Source organism: Ascaphus truei, chromosome 6 (assembly GCF_040206685.1).
Source record: "Ascaphus truei isolate aAscTru1 chromosome 6, aAscTru1.hap1, whole genome shotgun sequence".
Classification (NCBI taxonomy): domain Eukaryota; kingdom Metazoa; phylum Chordata; class Amphibia; order Anura; family Ascaphidae; genus Ascaphus; species Ascaphus truei.
Window position 1 is genome coordinate 54,844,891 of NC_134488.1, and position 18,964 is coordinate 54,863,854.

The 18,964-nt window shown below is 45.1% G+C and overlaps 1 protein-coding gene across 4 annotated transcripts in view; it reads left to right on the top strand.

Moving 5' to 3' along the window:
- SLC37A2 (solute carrier family 37 member 2) overlaps positions 1–18,964 on the top strand; it is a 65,312-nt gene that overhangs the window by 6,821 nt on the left and 39,527 nt on the right. For all 4 annotated transcript variants that reach the window (XM_075604315.1, XM_075604314.1, XM_075604312.1 and 1 more), the window contains 3 exons: positions 2,499–2,580; positions 7,555–7,645; positions 14,307–14,385. In XM_075604315.1, the coding sequence (XP_075460430.1) occupies positions 2,499–2,580; positions 7,555–7,645; positions 14,307–14,385 (252 nt within the window). The remainder of the gene's footprint in view (positions 1–2,498; positions 2,581–7,554; positions 7,646–14,306; positions 14,386–18,964) is intronic.

Sequence of the window (18,964 nt, forward strand, 5' to 3'; positions counted from 1 at the left end):
TATGTTAAAGTTGATTCAAAAGTCCTAAACTCTTAACTCTTAGTACTGTAATATAAAATAAGTGGTGTGTGTATGTGTGTGTGTGTATATATATATATATATATACACACACACACACACACACACACACACACACACACACACACACACAAGAAAAAATGGGGAGGGCGGGGGGGCAAAAATATAAAATGATTAAGAGCCAGACAGACTTTTTAGGATCCAGTGTTTTAAGCAGTGGGGAGTGAGGGGGGCGTTACGATACCACATCCCTTCCCCCTTTTGGCAGCTCTGTGTCACAGTATATCTGTGACACGACACACACAATTACTGGCATACACATATCCAGGGGTGGACAACATGTTTTAAAACTTAAGATAATTTTTAGGCGACAAACTTTTGTAGAAAACCTCTTTTTAACTGAATATAAGCAGCCTGCTGCACCCTGTACCTACAGTTTATGGGAATCTTATGTATTCCGCACATTGTCCCATCTGAGTCACTGTGATTCATGCCCAAACTAAGAAATGGGCACTGTGTGATACCATATTGAGTACTCAAGTGGATATTTTTATTAAAGTTTTAAAACATTTTGATTTTGTAGTGAGAACAGTATGAACTGTATATACATATTTGTGCAGTGACCCGGCTGAAGTTTCTGCAGACTTGCATGAGGTTGTTCAGAGGGGAGATTGACTCATTACACGGTGTCCCTGTTATTCCTCTTTTGCCATGTGACCTTGTGGTTATGAACGGGCAGTCTGGTGGAAACCGTGAAACAAGAAATCTGTCTCATTCTTTCTTGATGAGTAAGTGGACCACAGCCACTAAAATCCCCCCCCCCCCCCCCTTCATAAAACTTTTTTTAATTTAATTTTTTTTCTAGAATGCGCAACTCACTCATTTGCACTAGATATATAATTAATGCAGCAGTCCGTATAAATTATCTTGTTGAAAATGTTTGTCATATGAAACAAGAATAATTGATAAGCAATAAGATAGAAAGTGAATATATAACGGTCAGGTGTTCTCATTTAAAATAATGATTATTCCACTGCTAGAAATGTATTTTTTTTAATAATAATAAAAATTTGTAAACAGTATACACCGTTAAAGTTTTGTTGTTGTTGCATTTTATGAATAATCCATTGTAATGTAGAAAGTATCAAGATAATTGGGGACATCTTGAGGCTTTATGGAAAAGCAAATGTTGTTTAACTGAATGTGTTATTGGCTTTTCTGGTGATCCCCAATTTTTACCAGGGCAAATGCATACCAACTAGCTTTGTAGTAGTGGTTGTTATCAATTGCGAGTCCTTGGATCTATCTGTACCGGTGGTCACTGTAAGGATGTATGTCTGTGGTTCTCAACCTTTTTTGAACAAGGACATCCATGAAGGATTTAAAAAATTTCAGGGAACCCCAGATCTTCAGAGCTTGCTTACACGCATTCGTATTTACAGCCCCCAAAGAAAGGCCTCACTCCTTCCATCTTTTCTTCCACCTTCCCACACACTTCAAACATGCCAGGGGCTCAGCGGGTGCCTCCTGCGTTGTCTGGAGATGCACCGGGCTGAGCGATGAGAGGCGGATCACAGCCTCTACAACTCCCGGGAATGTGAGATGTGCCCGCTGAGCAGGTAGCTGAGTTTTCCCCCTAGGGCTGTGGCACCCTTGACAATGGAAAGAGAAACACTGCTGTATGCACTCATTCTCGATTTAAAGCAGCAATCACCACCTTTTTTCATCTTACCACTGCAAACTTCTTTATCTGGGTTTTTATTTTATAAAATGTCCCCCTTTTTAATTCTGTAGTCGAATCTTGAAGATATCAGTTACTGAAAATGTGCTTTCTTGGAGGTTAAAATGTATGCTGCCATTCATACGCATTAAGACAACAGAGGTTGCCATGGTAATAGCTGGCACCAGTAAAAGTATAAATACCCGCAAACCCAGCAAAAATAAAGTAATTGAAAAAAAAGAGAGAATTGGGCCTAGTTCTTGTTGTGTTGATCTATAAGGTTATGCAATGGCGTAACTTTGGGGGGGGCTGGTGCTTTAACTCTTTGAGTGCTGAACAACTGCCGGAACCTGAATTTCACCGGTCTTCCAGATCTGAACCACATGATTGTTTGGAGGCCCAAGACTTGAACGTTAATGGAGGATACTCCACTTTCATTGTGATCTTGTGCACTGCTCTATTGAAAACAAGCTTTCATGTGATGACGTCCCCTGTACGTTCATAGGGCCCCTGGAGTGCTAGCTCTCATGACGTTCAGGGTACATTGAGGGGCACTCAAAGGGTTAAAGATATTCTGTGTGGGGGTTTGTGGACTTCAATGTGTGTGGGGCATTTCTCATTTTTATAATATAGAGGAGGGTTTACCTTTCTAAATGAACAATAACAAAAACCTAACCATTGCATTATCCATCCCCTTGTCCATTCATTCTTTCAACACATTTTATATTGCATATAAAAAACTTTTTTCTTTTATTTGTAGGTATCGTGGATTTATCATCGTGTTGACATTTTTATTTTATACAAGTTACCACCTCTCAAGAAAACCAATTAGTATTGTGAAGGTAGGTATTGCTTTCTCACGGAAATGTCTTTTTAGACACATACAGATGCAGCAGCCGTTATTTTATTTTAAGGCATCACGGCGCCGTTTTCATGTGCGCTGCTGTACTTCACGCGGCATGAACGCGGCCAATCGCCCCAGGCACACGTGTTTATCGCTTATGCTTTGTTTGAATTTTATGGATTGTGTGCAATTAAATGCAATGAAATGGATGAATTGTAATGTGCACAGTACTGTGCTACTGTGTCAATTTCAGGTGTTTATAAGCCAGAACACTAAAATGCCATTTTCTGCACTCGCCTGCACTCGCGTCTAAAGGCGGTACGGCTGGAAGTAATCCCGCGCCATGACGTGGGTATTCCGAGGTACACACCGCGTGATTTCGTAAAAGTATGGCTGCTGCATCTGTACCTAAGTCCTCCAACAGATGCAGCCACATTTCAATCCATGAAATACAGCCCTACATGTACATGTGTGCTGCATGTTTTGCGTTGGTTCTAGAAGACTATAGCTTAAGAATTTCTCAGTCTTTTGCATTTCTTTGCCAGAATTGTTGTTACATATAGTACATGAGCAGCCACACTTCTGTCCCATTTACAGAATGTTCTATTTTGAGAAAATCTGATTCCTCAAGAGAGGAAAACTCTAAAATAAAATTGTAACTTGACGGCCATGGCCTCTTTTTAAACAACTGGGAAAAAAGACAGCAAAAATAACAGCATTTGTATTGAACATTCAGTGTAACAGCAGCAAATGAATTTTATACGGTAGTCAAGAATGTTTTGGCATTATTTCCCATGTCTTTATCAAACTAATTTCTGCTATAAATAATGATGCATCCCTCTACTTGTACTTGTTTTATAAGGAATAAATCCTATCTAGTTGCTGATTTGTTTAACTCACAATTTATTTGTTGATATTTGTAGATATCCTTCTGCTCTCTTCTGAGACGGATGCACTAGATCAAAAGCTGTAAATGTAGAAAATCAAAATGTTAACAGTAAAAAAAAAACAACATTTTTTTTTTTTTTTTTAATCGCTTTAAAACATTCCTAGCTTTGAAGGCTTTCAAATGCTTTTAGGGCTGTGTATGTGTAGACTCTACTTAAATAGTGTTTTGGAGATGTCCTAAGAATCTACACTTGCAAAGTATATATATCAGAAGATGACTAAAAGGATACAAAACAATCTCAACTAGTGACGTGAAATATGTCTCATGGTTTTGGAATGCAGAAATGTTGTTGTAACATGCAGCTTTGTGCAAATGTGCCTTTGTATTGCTGTATGCATTCTCATTTTTCAAGGGTATCTACCATGATTCATGAAAACTTTTTAGGCCAATAACACAGATGTTTCCATATTTATAATATATCACTCTTACATGTCTCAGAAACCTGTAAGCATCTTAGTGTTGCATAATTACAAATGATGTATTGTTATTACAGTTTGATTAGTAAAAACTCCCAAAATAACAATATCACATATTTTGTTGTCTTTCAATTCCATATATTGTTATACAGCTACATCTACTGTAGAATCCTTAATGTACATTTGGTAATAATGTAGCAATAATCCCTTTCATTTGACAAGGGAGGAATTGCATGCTATACAGTCACTCTATAGCAATAACAGCAACATAATCTGGCCTGCTGACAAAGGTGGGGCTATAGTAATCATGGTATAGTAATCATAGTTACATAGCGAAATTGATAAACACAGAAATCCCAGCAAGCTCAAGAAACCCCAAAACCCACCACATCATATATACAGCATATATATGTGTCCAAAAGGAGTGCTACTGAGCGTGACCAAATGTATACAACAAAAGACAGAAATACCTAGTGCTACATCCAGAGTGACAAAATACATAGTACAATACTTAAGTGCTAATCTTCTCATGGGTAAGGGACATTTAGTCTAACCCTTTGGCCAAAGCGTTACAAGCCTGCAGCTAATGTCACAACATGACCATGAGAAGATTAGCACTGAAGTATTGTACTATGTATTTTGTCACTCTGGATGTAGCACTAGGCACTTCTGTATTTTGTTGTATACATTTGGTCACGCTCAGTATCACTTATTTTTGACACAAATATGTATGCTGTGTATATGATGTGGTGTGTTTTGGGGTTTCTTGAGCTTGCTGGGATTTGTGTTTATTATTTTTGATTTTCAACTGGTATCAGTTGTTTGGAGGTTGGTGGCCCCTCCTCCCAGGGTTTAATGATGGAGTATGCACAACCTAGCGCTAATAGCGACAAGATAATATTAATATATGTAAATGTCCCAATACAATTCTAAATTACACCTTTACGTGTATTGAAGTCCTGCAGCCTGGATGACTCATGGATTGTCCAAAATTCCTTCTTGTAGATATGTTGAAGAAAAGTCCTCCTTAGCGCTGGTCCTCAATGTGATGTTTTGAATAGTGATAAGAAAAACAAAAATAATAAATAGTGTAAATGCTCTATATAACTACTGTAATCAATAACACCACAAGTGCGTGCATATAGTGACCTAGCACCTATGTCCAATAAAATAAAATCTAATCTAAAAAATGCCCAGTGAAAATAATCCACAACTACAATTAAAGATGTCAAATAGTTAACTCTAACAGTGCTCAATTGTGAAATTAACACACAATAGTAGTGCAGTGAAACAAAGTGTAAATTTAAACCTTTAATAGGATATAATTACACATACATTGCTTACTGGAACCTAGATTATAACTGTTGTTGTACAGTCTAATAATCTAGGGAATAACATATACTTGGCTCCAGAGTGGAGAAGGATTGATGTCATTTAGGAATAACATAGATTCAAGGAAAAGAGAAGAAAAACTCTCATGGTACATTTTATTATTGGCTTAGCAGTTGATTTCATGTAAGACTCACACCGGCTACCCATAGTCATTTATATTGTGACTACCCCTGGCCATATCTATATACTTCTAGTTATCTATTTATCCCACATAGTAACAACTAATTGACTCTAACATCAATGCACCTTATAGGTGATTTATACCAAAGGAGACAGACTTAATATTGTTATTGTTGTCTGATCCAGGTGCGGTTCGTTATCTATTCTATCTGGTATGTATGTGTGTATGTATGTGTGTATGCATACATATATATCGTCTTCTTCGGCCCTTGTTACCTACTGTTGGAGGAAGGCCTCGCCAATGATCTTCCAGGTACTGCGATTGCAAGCCTGTCTTCTCCACATTGCTCCAAAAAATGTTCTGATTTCATCCTCCCGTCTTACTTTTGGTTGTCGCCTTGGTCTTGTAATTTCCCTTGAAATCCTTTCAAATACCATCTTTGTCCAACAGTGATAATGTTTTCTTGTGATATGTAATATGTCCGAGTCACTGCCATTTTAATTTTTTCTTCAAATCCATTCATTCTTTCTCGTGTCTCTTCGGGTAATACCCAGTATACATCTCTCCGTACTTCTTTGAGTTTCCTGAAGCTTCTGAATTATCTTCGGCTGTAGGGGTCAAGTTTCACATATATATATGTGAGCACAGGCTGAATTCCCTGGTTGAAATCTTTCCTCTTGAGGCACAGTGGAATGTTCCCTTTAAAGAGTGTCTTGTTTCCTCCAAATACGCTCCATCCCATCTCTTTTCTCCTATTGATTCTGTTCAAAAGGTTCCCATCCATTTGTATTTGCTGCCCATAGTAGATATATCTTCAACTTCTAGTTCTGTTCCATTTATTTCAATCTTTGCAGAGTTTACACATTTGTTGAACATCACTTTGGTCTTATTAATAGACATATAGAGGCCACTTTCTTACTTGCTTTAACAATTACTCTGATTTGTTACTGGAGGTCTTCTGGATTTGTAGCAAAAGTAACAATGTACTGTAATCTGAAAATCGTAGGTGACTGAAGTATTCACCGTTGATTTTTATTCCTTTTTTCTCCCAATTCAATATCTTGAATGATTCTTCAAGAGTTGTTGTGAAAAGCTTTAGTGACATTGTGTTCTCTGTCATACTCCCTTGCTGATCTTTATTTTGCTTTTATCTCGATTTTATCTAATGGTCAATGTGGCATTCTGGATGGGACCTGCATGTGGTCCATTGTGTTATTTTCACTGCTTAATCCTGCTTGTTCCCTAGGCTGGTTAGCAAGTATTTTCATAACAATCTTGATTGGAAGTAGACAGATTTGATCTTTAGTTCTTGAGGTCTTATTTTCCTCCTTTGTTGGGGATATGGATAATGAGGATATTTCTCCGGTGTTTTTCAAGCAGCATGTAAGAGTTTTGGAAGGATTTTCTCTACTGTTCCCCAGCTTCTTTTAAGATTTCAGTTGTAATTTCACCTCCCACTGTAGCCTTCTCATTGTTTCTGGATTTTTCTGCCTTTGTCATTTCTTCTGGAATCTCTCTGTCTCTCTCTGTCTCTCTTCAACTGTACCAGGGATTCTGAGTAACGAAATGTAAATAAGCACTCACTGTCTCACTTTTTGCTGCTTGTCCATTTTAACACGGACCCCTATTACACAGCTTTTGAGAACAGCCTGGGTTGTAGAAGTGCATAGCCAGTAAACATACCGTATATACTGTAGATAGCTTCACATACACAGTCTGCATATAGTTGTTTGAAGTATGCCATTTTTTTATAATAACTGAAAACCGCAATTAGGAGAAATATTTTAAATGTAAATTTGGGAGTTCAAAAAATGCTATTGGGGGTTGAAACTGTAAAACTACCTGGGAGGCCATGTGTAAAAAAAATTACAATTGGGGGTATTCATTAAAGTGTGATCGTAACGATTGGGCACCACAGCGCAAAAACTCCCATTGAATTGAAAGGGAATATCCATGCAGAAGTGCCCCAATCAGCTCCATCTCCATCAGCACAGAGAGAAATAGCTTATCCAGAATCCTTCAAGATGGAATGAAATAACACAGCTGCTAACGTTTGTTCTCAACATTAATTTCATATCTTGTTCTGTTTTCCAGAGTCAATTACACCAGAACTGCTCTGCTTTGCCTTACCCGCATCAAAATATTTCTGAAAATGACACAACGTGGTGCGATTGGGCTCCTTTTGGTAAGTGACAATCAACTGGGTCTATTCCATTTAGTTCCAGAAGTGTATCCAACATGTAAAGATTAATAGGAAGATAATTTGTATTAAGTTTACACATTTTTCAAGTTTACACATTTACTATTGTTCTTTCAACATATTTGTGACCTTAAAGTTTTCAACTCACTGAGATGTTTTACAGAATCCTTATCTATGTCATACATGAGTTATCTATCTATATATTTCTCAAACCGTTGTATGCGTGTCTGGTTGTCCTGTCCCTAGGGGAAATCGCATTGGACCTTTGGCCCGTCACTCCGCCTCAGGCCAATGAGATGGCTCCCTTGGCCTGCCCGCCCGCCCCCGCACACCTCTCATTACCCTGAGGCGGAGTGACGGGCCAAAGGTCACACACACACACCATACCCCCCCGCCCCCTGTGTCCCTTCCCGCATTGCTTCCAAGCTCAACCCCGGCCGCTACAGTCAGCGGGGGAGCGGAGCGAGCGCCCGGGACATAGCGGGGGAGCGGCCACAACACGCTGCCTTCCGCCTCAGATCCACGTGGGAGCGGCCGGACGGGTGAGTGAGCGGCCGGACGGGTGAGTGAGCGGCCGGACTGGTGAGTGAGCGAGCAGGCGGACTGGTGAGTGAGCGAGCAGGCGGACAGGTGAGTGAGTGAGCAGGCGGATGGGTGAGGGAGCGAGCAGGCGGACGGGTGAGGGAGCGAGCAGGCGGACGGGTGAGGGAGCGAGCAGGCGGACGGGTGAGGGAGCGAGCAGGCGGACGGGTGAGGGAGCGAGCAGGCGGACGGGTGAGGGAGCGAGCAGGCGGACGGGTGAGGGAGCGAGCAGGCGGACGGGTGAGGGAGCGAGCAGGCGGACGGGTGAGGGAGCGAGCAGGCGGACGGGTGAGGGAGCAGCCGGACAGGTGAGGGAGCGAGCAGGCGGACGGATGATGGAGTGACCGACGCATGCACGCGCCCCACAACAGGTGGAACGTTTCGCGGGGGGGGACAGACGGAAGATTTTTTGGGGGGGGGGGACAGACGGAAGATTTTTGGGGGGGGGGGGGACAGACGGAAGATTTTTTTGGGGGGGGGACAGACGGAAGGTTTCAGGGGGGGCAGATGGAAGGTTTCGGGGGGGGACAGACGGAAGGTTTCGGGGGGGGACGACAGATGGAAGGTTTGGGGGGGAGGGACAGACGACCGGCAGACACTGGGGGAAGGGGGAGCAAGCGGCCACATGATACATTAATTGTCACTTACCTCCCCCCCTCACCTCCCGCACCCACCCCACTTCCCTTCCTCCCCCCCTTCGCCCCCCCCTTTCCCTTCCACCCCCCCCCCCTCCACTTCCCCCCCTTCACCTCCCGTCACCCCCCCTTCACCTCCCGTCACCCCCCCTTCACCTCTCGTCACCCCCCTTCACCTCCCGTCACCCCCCCTTCACCTCTCGTCACCCCCCCTTCACCTCTCGTCACCCCCCCTTCACCTCCCGTCACCCCCCTTCACCTCCCGTCACCCCCCTTCACCTCCTGTCACCCTCCACCTCCCGGCACCCCCCCTTCACCGCCCCCCCTTCACCTCTCCCCCTTCACCTCCCCTCACCTCCCACTCAACACCCCTCACCCCCCTCCACCCCCCTTCACCTCCCCTCACCCCCACCTCCCCTCCACCTCCACTTCACCTCCCCTCCACCCCCCTTCAACTCCCCTTCACCCCCCTTCCCTTCACTCCCCCCTTCCCACCTCCCCCTCACCCCTCCCCCCCACTCCCCCCTTCTCACCTCCCCCCACCCCCCCTTCCCACCTCCCCCTACCCCACCCTTCCCACCTCCCTTCCTACCTTCCCTCCCCACCACCTCCCTTCCCCCTACCTCCCCCCTTCCCCCCAGCTCCCCCCTTCCCCCCAGCTCCCCCCTTTCCCCACCTCCCCCCTTTCCCCACCTCCCCCTTCCCCTCCTCACCTCCCCCTTCCCACCTCCCCCCACCTCTCCCCCACCCCCCCCCAGCCCCCCACCTCCACCCTTCCCACCTCCACCCCCACTTTGCCTCCCCTCCGCCCCCCCTTCACCTGCCCTCACCACCCCCACCCCTTCACCACCCCTCCGCCTCCCCTCACCACCTCCCCTCCGCCTCCCCTCACCTCCCCTCCTTCAACGCCTTTCGGCCGCCCTCCCGCCTCTGCCTTTCGCCCACCCGCACTTCTGCCTTTCACCTGCCCACCGCTCACACAGCCGCCGCACGCACTCAACAAACACCCGCCACACTCGACACACACCCGCCACCTCCTGCCCCTACGCAACAACATCACTGACCAGCTGTCACCCGCACTCGCCACACACCGCCGCCTCACACCATAGCAGGACCCCGAGCCACAGCCAGCACTCACTACCCACGCTCCACCCGTACTGAACACCCACCCGCCGCTCACACCCTAGCAGGACACACGCCTCACATTTTTACATCACTTATGTCACCAAAATATACATTGTACTGTGGTGTGTTTACAATAAACCATTTTTATACAACATCGTATTACATTTTCTTCCATATTTCTTTTCAACATTATTATCCAACCTTTCCAACAAATACTCAACCTATTGTTCCACGATTTATAAATAATACTACCTATTACGGATTTACATCCCGGGCAATGCCGGGTATATCAGCTAGTATGATATATTGGGCGGTCTACTTTGCCTCTCCTGTTTATTCTACTAACTCGCTCGTTTGAAACTTTACTTACTAGTGAGACAAATTATACAGAAGTACATAAAAGCATTTAGCATATCTACATTTTCAGGGAAATCTAATACATTTATTTAAAATGTGATGTAGTATTGATGATTAATAATTTCAGTGGTTTACTTTCTGAGTTATCAGTTGTTGGTAGACTTGCCTTCTTTCATTTCACTGTTAGCCTCTTCTGGTAGCACTAGTTTCCTTTAGTTTTATAGCTGTATCCTCCTGATTTCGAAAAGGCACGCAATACACCAGGTTTATATTGCAGCATAGAAAGTGCAAAAATAATTTTTGATGCTGAGAACAAGAGTATATTTTATTTTGCTTTGAAATTATTATTATGGTCAATTTAGCCCATTTAAAAATAAAGCTAATACATTTGGGAACATTAAGTTAAAATTAGAAAAATGTTATTCCAAATATAAAGTTGCGTTATTCATTAGCAGATAAGAGTTGAAGCGATCTATTCCATAAAGAACTAAACACAACACTCTTATCAACGAAAAAGAACACGCATACAATGGGATGTTTTGCTTTGTTAATTGTATTGTTGCTTTTTTTTTTTTTTTTTTGCTCCAGTTTTGCAACCAGGAGATTTTGATAAAAGCAGAGTTGCCACATTCGACTGAAGGCCAAGCCGGAGATTTCTTTCTTTTTTAAAAAAAAAATATAGCACTTACCGTGGCTTCTTTCCGGCATCTCCCACTGCAACTCTGCGCAATATCAAATTACGCTGTGTTGCCATGACAATGGGACACTATGTGACATTGCAACGTCACGCAGGGACAAATTGTCATGACAACGGGTGCCGCATGATGTCTTGACGTCACATAGCGCCTCGTTGTCATGGAAACGAATGTCACGTGATGCTGTTGCGTCACATGGCGTTTCCGTTAGCATGGCAATGTGGCACCTTTTGACGCTGCACAGCCATATTGCCAGCAGTTGCAGGGGGGAATGCCGGGAGACGTTGCCGCCACCCGCCCAGGGTTGACACCACCCGGAGGTTTACTAGGTAAACCCGTAGCCCAGAGATACGTGGCCAAAACCCGTAGGCTCTGGATGAAACCCGAAGTGGTGACAACCCTGAATACAAGGTGTTTACCACTCGCCACAATGAAGTGCTTTAGTGTGAGTCTAGCAGCTGGTATGCACTACTGTGGACATTAGGTGAATGGGAGGTAATGTAGATCAGCTGTGTGCAAAGGGGGTGCGGTGGTTACAGAGGCCCCGCGCCCGTCCCCAAAAGCATTTAAATTAAATGCCGGGGGTGGTAGGAGGCATCTGAAACGTCCTTTACCTGCTGCCAACTGGGTATTCGGCGATGCGTCGCCATGACAACGCACGTCAAATGACGCTGTGGGGTCATGTGACGTAACGTCACATGACCCGCAACATCATTTGACGCCGGATTCTGAGGGAGGAAGCGAACGCTGGGGCTCCCAGGCAGGGGGGCGCACGCCAAAAACTTTGCGCACCCCTGATGCAGATGATGGAGAGACTGATGAAGGAAGTTAAAAAAAAATTGTGTGTGGGAGCAGAATTGAAATTGTTATGACAAGTCTATGAATGTGTCCTGGATTCGCAAAGTGGACCCAGCAAAACAGAAGTGGGAGGAGCAGGAAAGGCAGTGAAGCCATGAAGTGAAGGGAGATATGAAATTGTGATAGTGTACGGGTGTTTGAGGCAGTGGGGGCAAGGAGGGAGGCATATTAACAAATCTACATTGTTACTGCCCACACGCACTGATAATGTATGCATGAAGTGATATTGTGAACCTAAAAGACCTAATTCCATTTAAATTGGGACTACTACATTAAATTCAGCGTTTTTTTGTTTTTACTACTGTTCTGAAGGGGAAAAATAAAAAGTTATCCACAATCTACACTTCAAATTTATTCAATGTATCTTTTTATTAGATTAGACTAGATTATAGGTATGTTGGCTGCAGTTAATACCATAAATAACACATTAACGTGATTGATTACCTATGGTCATTAAAATCTAATACTCTGTTTCTGGTTCAAAACACATTACCAGATAAGAATTGTTTGTTCACATTTTGATTTAAATAAATGTCATTTGTATTACCTGGAATTTGCACACACTGTTAATCCTTAAACTGCTGGTAAGGACTGAAAATGCTCTATCAGTAAATCTTTGTCTTGTGGTTCAAAGTTCTATTGGCTGTATTTGTCCTGGAGTACAGCAGATTAAATGTAGGTTGTGATACCTTTTAGTAGACCAAAAGAGTTTTTCACAGATTCAATTATAATATACATAGCTTTCAAAACTTCATATGTTTCTTCTTCAAGTGTATAGTCGCTGCATAGTTAGTAGAAAGCAATATCCTAATATGATGAGTAAGGATGGGAATTAGCTGTGTAGGGAGTTTTAGAAAATTAAAATAAATTGGCAAAAGGTGAGTATACTAGGTCAGAGGTGAATGAATAGAAGAGGTGTGAAGAGGTGTCAGGCTGTCTGGAGGTACAGTAGTGGATTATTACCATAATGTGTCAAAAATCCAGAATATTGATTTCAACTTTGTTTTTAGAGTCCAGGCAAATAATATATTTATTTCCCAGGTTCTTCTCTCCGGTGTATTTTTAACATTTCCATTGAGCATAATTACTGTTATGTAAATCCCACAGTTAGTGTCCTTCTTGGGAAAAGTGCTGTTCCGCAGGAGCTATTGTATTGGTGTCAGATTCAGATGTAGTAAGATTTGCTGTCTCCATAATAGCGGCTCTGGAGACGTGTATGCCATGGTCGAGGAACAGTGGGGACGGGGGTCTATGCTTCCATATCGGATCCTCCACAGCCGGGGAAGTCGTGGTCATGCAGCTTTCCCAGAGACAATAAGTCGATGTAGTCGACACTAAGTCGATGTAGTCCCAGGAGTAGGTAGGGATTGAGGTAGAGGTGGCATGACGCTCTGGTCCTTGCTTGTCAATGGAAAGAAGATCTGTATGCTTCATTACAGCTGCTGCACCCATTCTCTCATAGGTGCCAGATGCTCCCTTTCTTCCTCACTAACTCCCTTCCTGTCTCTCTGATGCAGAGAGGAGGGGAGCACGAGGAGGGATGCATGAGGGGAGCGAGAGGAGAGACACTCGTAGAGCATCAGGCGTCAGAGGTCACATTTTGGGTGTGATTATCTGATGTGCCCCCGAAACCTTGTGATATCTGCACAATGATTGAAATAAATAAAAGCACCCACAGTATGCCAATTGTTGATCCCATTGTGCGGTTATTATTCTGAAGTAAATTTTGGCTCTGTGTATACTTATGAAAAAAAATCCATATATTTGCATATACAATATTTTATCAACAGAACATTATGGGCCTTATTCGTTATGCTGTGATAGTGCTGACCACAGCACTGTTGTGGGAAAACTGCAATTGACTTGAACAATTGAAGCTTAATAACTATGGTCCTTTTTCTGGCATTCACTATGCTGTAGCAGCTCTATTCGTCATTCACAGCCTTGAATTTGTATGGCAGTGAACACTGAATCTAGCTCCAAGAAACTTTATCGGAGTTTAATGAATGTCTCGTATGAGTCCTTCTCAATCTGTTATTAATCTGTAATTAACTGTCATATTACAACCCTGGTTGTAATCCTGTGGTAGAGGATATGCTCAATTCCGAATTCAAATTAGGATTGTACATTAAATGTATCTGCTTGTGCAATTCCACTTTACATTTCCTAGGTTTTGTAAAAGTTGAGTAAAACTGATTATGCTTTTATTTGATAAAATTATTTTATTTTTAATTGCCATTGTTTCCTCCCTTAAGTCATGTAAAATTTGGTCAGAAGCTCCAAGGAGAAGCCTTGTGACCTTCTACAGCAAACGTCAGATTAAGTAAATGGTTATAAACAGTATGATTCTTTCCTATGATTTAATTATTTTTCCTTTTTGTTTCTTGTTTTCAGATCATTCCAATTATAAAGTGCTTTTTAGTGCCCTGGACAATGCCTTCCTGGTCTCCTATGCAGTTGGGATGTTTTTAAGGTAATACATTAATTGTGAGAAAATTATTTCAGGGTAGCATTAAGTTAGATGTTTTTTGTTAGTATTTCCATTTATTTTTCCCCCTGAAAAAAAATCTACCTTGATCCAGTGCAAGATAATGGAGGCTAAAGAGATTGCCTGTATTTTCCAACACCAACTTCCTTTAAAAAATAAACACACATTGACCAGAATGGCCTAGAGACAGGGGTGCCCAGGAATCAGGGCATTGGTGAATGCTACAAAAAAAAGTTGAAAAAGGATCAGTGGTAAAGATGGACTCCGAGGATTATGGGAAAAGAAAATCGCCAGTTATTTATGAAAGAAATAGAAAAGCACTTTATTGAATCATGGTTAAAAACATAGAACACGAACAAACTGGCAGGACCGCAGACAACTTTCCTGCACCTCACATCACCCCCCCCCCACACACCTGCACCTCACATCACCCCCCTGCACCCCAAATCACCTCCTCTGCTCTTCCCATCATCCCATCTCAACTACGCATCACCCCCTCTGCACTTCGCATCACCCCCTCTGCACTTCGCATCACCCCCTCTGCACTTCGCATCACCCCCTCTGCACTTCGCATCACCCCCTCTGCCCTTCGCATCACCCCCTCTGACCTTCGCATCACCCCCTCTGACCTTCGCATCACCCTCTCTGACCTTCGCATCACCCCCTCTGACCTTCGCATCACCCCCTCTGACCTTCGCATCACCCCCTCTGACCTTCGCATCACCCCCTCTGACCTTCGCATCACCCCCTCTGACCTTCGCATCACCCCCTCTGACCTTCGCATCACCCCCTCTGACCTTCGCATCACCCCCTCTGACCTTCGCATCACCCCCTCTGACCTTCGCATCACCCCCTCTGACCTTCGCATCACCCCCTCTGACCTTCGCATCACCCCCTCTGACCTTCGCTTCACCCCCTCTGACCTTTGCATCACCCCCTCTGACCTTTGCATCACCCCCCTTGCACCTCGCATCACCCCCCTTGCACCTCGCATCACCCCCCCTTCCCCTCTCATCACCCTCCCTTCCCCTCGCATCACCCCCCCCTTCACCTCGCATCACGCCCCCTTCCCCTCGCATCACCCCCCCTTCCCCTCGCATCACCCCCCCTTCCCCTCCATCACCCCCCCTTCCCCTCGCATCATCCCCCCTTCCCCTCCTAACCCCCCCCCTGCCCCTCCTAACCCCCCCTGCCCCTCCTAACCCCCCCTGCCCCTCCTAACCCCCCCTGCCCCTCCTAACCCCCCCTGCCCCTCCTAACCCCCCTGCACCTCCTAACCCCCCCTGCACCTCCTAACCCCCCCTGCACCTCCTAACCCCCCCTGCACCTCCTAACCCCCCCTGCACCTCCTAACCCCCCCTGCACCTCCTAACCCCCCTGCACCTCCTAACCCCCCCTGCACCTCCTAACCCCCCCTGCACCTCCTAACCCCCCCTGCACCTCCTAACCCCCCCTGCACCTCCTAACCCCCCCTGCACCTCCTAACCCCCCCTGCACCTCCTAACCCCCCCTGCACCTCCTAACCCCCCCTGCACCTCCTAACCCCCCCTGCACCTCCTAACCCCCCCCGCACCTCCTAACCCCCCCCGCACCTCCTAACCCCCCCCGCACCTCCTAACCCCCCCCGCACCTCCTAACCCCCCCGCACCTCCTAACCCCCCCCGCACCTCCTAACCCCCCCCGCACCTCCTAACCCCCCCCGCACCTCCTAACCCCCCCCGCACCTCCTAATCCCCCCCGCACCTCCTAATCCCCCCCGCACCTCCTAATCCCCCCCCGCACCTCCTATCCCCCCCCGCACCTCCTAACCCCCCCCGCACCTCCTAACCCCCCCTGCACCTCCTAACCCCCCCCGCACCTCCTAACCCCCCCTGCACCTCCTAACCCCCCCTGCACCTCCTAACCCCCCCTGCACCTCCTAACCCCCCCTGCACCTCCTAACCCCCCCTGCACCTCCTAACCCCCCCTGCACCTCCTAACCCCCCCCTGCACCTCCTAACCCCCCCCTGCACCTCCTAACCCCCCCTGCACCTCCTAACCCCCCCCTGCACCTCCTAACCCCCCCTGCACCTCCTAACCCCCCCCTAAACCTCCTAATCCCCCCTAAACCTCCTAACCCCCCCCTCACCTCCTTACCCCCCTCACCTCCTAACCCCCCCTGCACCTCCTAACCCCCCCCCTGCATCTTCTAAACCCCCTTTGCACCTCACATCCCCTCCTCCCCTGCACATCGCACGCGTGCCTTCTGTGCAGTGCACTCAAGTCACCGAACTTCCGGCATAGGGGCGGGTCCTACATGGGAGGCCGCAACAACAGCGTAGAGAGGCGCCTGGTGGGGGGGGATCTGAGGCCTGACAACCAGACATGGAGCTTGCAGTCGGGACAGCTGCGGGGGGGGGGGGGAAGGCTACCGGCATTGACAGTTGGGGCAGCCTCCGGCCCCGGGACAACTGCCCCAACTCTCCCCCCTGTCGGCGGCCCATTCCGATAGGCACTTTCTCAAGGAGTACCGAGGGTGAGGAAAAGCTATTATTCCCTCCCCACGTAATTAACAAACAAACTGATAACAAACAAACTGATAAAATCAGTTAGTAGCAAGGCCTGGTTGATGTCAATAAGTGTTGAATAGAAAAAGAATACATTTCATGTCATCATTCAAATAAAAAAAAAAACCTATACTGTATGAACACCTGTAATAATGCAGTAAACACTATTGTCATTGAATTGCTAAATCAATTTAAACCATGTTGTTATTTGTACTAATGGTCATGATTCTGTAGAAATGCCATCTATAGTTCTTAATAATACAAATCACAGTGATGTGTATCTTGAGTTTGTTCCCCCATAATTTGTGATTACCCTATCAATGCATCTCGATGTAGCAAAAAAATCCAGAGAAAAAAAGGGGGGAGCCCCCAAGCTGATGCTGCAAATACTGCAAAGTCCTGTTTAATATAACCTAATTAAAATAGCATTTCAAAAGCCGGTATGCATAAAGAATCAGGCAATGAGTGTCCCGTGAGTAATGGCCGATGGTGTGTGTGAGGTCGGTGTAGCCCCCACCTCACTTTTACTCCGCCGGGGTAACCCTCAATCCAAACCGATGGTCCACTCCCCCGGGCAAACGGGGTTCAGAGGGAGTAATCCCTCCTCGCTCGGGCTGCGGGGACGGCCACCCGGTATAGAAGGGCAAGCTGATGGTAGTAGAGACCTGCAAGCAGAGCCTCCCGCTGCCTTACCGGGTGCCTAGCGATCCTCCCGCGATGTTGCTGCCCAGTGCTGTGGAGGGGGTGGTGGCTGATGGGAAGACGGAGGGCGATCCTCTCCTCCGCAAAGGTCGTCTCCGTCAGCTGTAATCCTCTTCTGATGTACAGGTAAGGGACTGGAGCGCCGACCTCACACTGGCTGGAAACCGGATCCACTCAGCAGCTCTGGAGAAAATCCTCAGAATGGAACAGCTGCTCTGCATGTACCGGAGCGTGCTTCTATACCAATAGGTTGTTCAAAGTAAAATGGAAATGGAAGGTAGAGTACTGCCAAAAAAGAGAGCAAAGAGCAGGGGCAAAAAATAACTATTTATTAGGCATATAAGCCAAAAAGACAAACACACGAATTAAAACGCCGTGGAGGCGCTTTATCAAAGAAGCAAAAAAATCAATCCTTTAACATAAAGCTATCCTTTAACTAATTGCTAAGGCTACATCTATTGATACTGCAAATAGTAGAAAACATGTTTTATCAACAGGTATTTACGGTGCTGTTCATGGTGGAATAATAACCACTGCACAAGAGCAACATTACATAGAACGAGGGTAATTCATGTGATTGGTTATATCGTGTAGTAAAGATACATAAGCATTCAATCCCTATAGAATAAACCACTCCTGTTGAACCCTGTATAAATCAGAACAGTAAGTATGAACAGTTCAAGGAGATGCATTGTATCAATGATAAACACTAAATAGATTGTTATAATAGTGACATAACTATCAAGAATGGTAATCATATCACCCAACCTTGATATTATAAACGCGTGTGTTGAGTTAAAAAAATAAATAAATAGTTGTTCATAAACACATGTTAAAAACAAAAGGATTTGAGATCATATTATTTTAGTCTATACAAAAGAACTTCAGATGTGGCACCAAGGTTCACACACAGAGTTGCAAATGAACAAAAGCAATACAAATTTAGCATAGGTTGAATTTGATGGATGTATGTCTTTTTTCAACCTAGTCTACTATTTAACTATGTAACCATATCATGCATAAAGATACAAATGTTATACAGGATTATACAGTCGTCAATTTCTATATAGAAATAGATATGAACAGCCAATAACTCAATTGCATCAGAAATTAGTGTATTTAGTGTGGCAAAATAGCCTACCAAAGGTTGGGACACCCAGAATGGAATAGAATAGAGACATTGAGTACTGTATTGTATAAATACGTACTACAGAGTTACTGAGCATGTGGATTATAAACAATGTTGTAGGTCCCAATCAGTATTGAGTCCTTTGGGTATTGGTGTACCCAACAAAAAAATCCAAAAAGCCTCATAA